This window comes from Cariama cristata, unplaced genomic scaffold, assembly GCF_000690535.1.
Source record: "Cariama cristata isolate BGI_N322 unplaced genomic scaffold, ASM69053v1 scaffold21929, whole genome shotgun sequence".
Lineage (NCBI taxonomy): Eukaryota > Metazoa > Chordata > Aves > Cariamiformes > Cariamidae > Cariama > Cariama cristata.
In genome coordinates, this window is record NW_009637713.1 from 1 (window position 1) to 2,040 (window position 2,040).

General features: G+C 38.1%; 1 protein-coding gene across 1 annotated transcript in view; it reads left to right on the top strand.

Annotated features, from left to right (window-relative positions):
• Window positions 1-592: 592 nt before the first annotated feature.
• METAP2 (methionyl aminopeptidase 2) overlaps window positions 593-2,040 on the top strand; it is a gene marked incomplete at its 5' end in the record, with an annotated part of 17,571 nt that continues 16,123 nt past the window's right edge. Inside the window, one exon of the mRNA XM_009708457.1 lies at window positions 593-717. Coding sequence (XP_009706759.1) covers window positions 593-717 — 125 coding nt within the window. The remainder of the gene's footprint in view (window positions 718-2,040) is intronic.

Genomic DNA, 2,040 nt, shown 5'->3' on the forward strand with positions numbered 1-2,040 from the left:
GGGAGGGTGCCGCTGCCGCCGTTCAGCACCGGGAAAGCTGGGGCGAGAGAAGCCCTTCCTGCTCCGGTGCGAGCAGGAGAAGCCACCCCTTCCCTCATCCCCCTCCTGTGCCCTCAGGGGGGGAAAGGCGTAAGACTGCTGCTGTAAAAGTCATCCCGCATGATGGAGTCTCTGTACCCCTCCCAAGTTCTCTGAGAGAGCTGGAGCAAGTCTGGGCAAATAGTGTGAAGGAACTACGGTTTGGGTTTGTTTTAGCAGGCTGGCAGTTAGTGATGATCATGCTGTGCGTCTATAATTGCCTACTTCACGCCCATATTATCTCACAGGAGCAGGCTGCTGCTATGGCAAGAAGAATTAGTTACCCTGGCAGGAAAAAAGTAATCAGAAGTGTCTGCTTAATGCTGCCTTTATAGGCAAGCTTCAGTAACAGTACCTGTCACTGTAGTGCCCTACGATCTTACGCATTGGGTCTGCTTTAAAAAAACCTTAAACTGTCGTGTGCTCTGGTATCTGTAGGATGAGTACAGCATAGTGTTTTTATAAAGTGGGGGGACTATTGTTTACTAATGTGGAGCTATCCTTTTACTATAAGTCATACTTTAATTTTACAAACAGGACAAGAAACAGATAAAGAAGTGGAAGGTGCTCTTGATGATGTAGCAAAACAATTGGATAAGCAAGCACTGGAGGAGAAAGAAAAAGATGATGATGATGAAGGCAAGTGTAACTTTCTTTTCTCTTGACATTTCCAGTTTCAACTTCTTTCTAGACTCCCATTTTAACAAACCTACAGATGCCTTTTGGGTTTGTTGTTCGGATTTTTTGGTTTTTGTTTTTTTGTTTTTTCTTGGGAGAGGTGAGATGTAACTCTGTGTGCTTTTCACTTTTTTGGCAACAATTTAGCTGTCACCCATGCATATATATAAAAAATAACAGGGGTAACAACTTTTTTTAAAGCTTCATGTTTTCAGGGATCTTATTAATGAAGAGAAATACTTAGTTTAAGATAAGGTGAGCTATAAATCATTCTCGCTTGCGTTACCATGGTCAGTATAAATTTATGTTCCAAATTTGTCTCTTGTTCTTGGCTTAGAAGAAAAAATACAGAGAAAATGTTAAGGGAGCATTTTAATTAATAGAAGGTTTTAGAGTCTTTGCTAGTGACTTGAAACCCATTCATCTATAATCCTAATTTTTCATTAAAACTGGACTGGGAGAGTTTAATACACAAGCAAGGCGTACACCTTGTGTGTTGCTTGTGCTATGCAGCTGATGTTCTAAGCAAGTGCCTTGGAAGTGTCTGAAATCCAGGCTGGACGCATCTTTTCTGTAGGAATAGCAGATAAATATGCTGTATTGCCTTTGTTTTGATGGATGGTTCTCAATAGAAATGGACATTTAAGAAAATACATTTCTTAAATTACTAATTTAGTTTCCTTCTTGTGAATTAGCATTTAAAGTTGGTTCAGCACCCTAAAATGTTTCTTATGGTTCTGCTTAAAAATCTTCTTAGATGACTATTGCTGGAATTCATCATTCCAGAATTTAATAAACTAGATATAGAAGTTTAAAAAATGAAATAGGTGTGCTGGGATGTATAAATTGGTCTTTGAACATTATTAGTCTATGTATAACATCCAGTGTTATGCAATTACTTTCTGTAAAGTATATTCTGATGGATTATTTATTTTATGGTATATTTCAGGTTATGGAGTCGAAAGATAATTAATATAATATGTACTTTGCCATCCTTGCAACTAAAGAAGTATTGAGAAGGATAGTGAAAACTTTATACAGTTAAAAGAATTCTTTGAAAATTATTAGAGTAGTTATAGTTCCATCTCAGGAGAAATAACCTGGTTAGTTGCAGATCAAATGCTGTGTTCTTTTATCCTGTTTATAGTATTAGCATTTAGTATTACAGGATTAGAAAGTATTAAATATATGAATCATAGAATGGTTTGCTTAGAAAGAACCTTAAAGCCCATCTTGTTCCAGCCCCCCTGCCATGGGCAGGGACACCTTCCACCAGACCAGGTT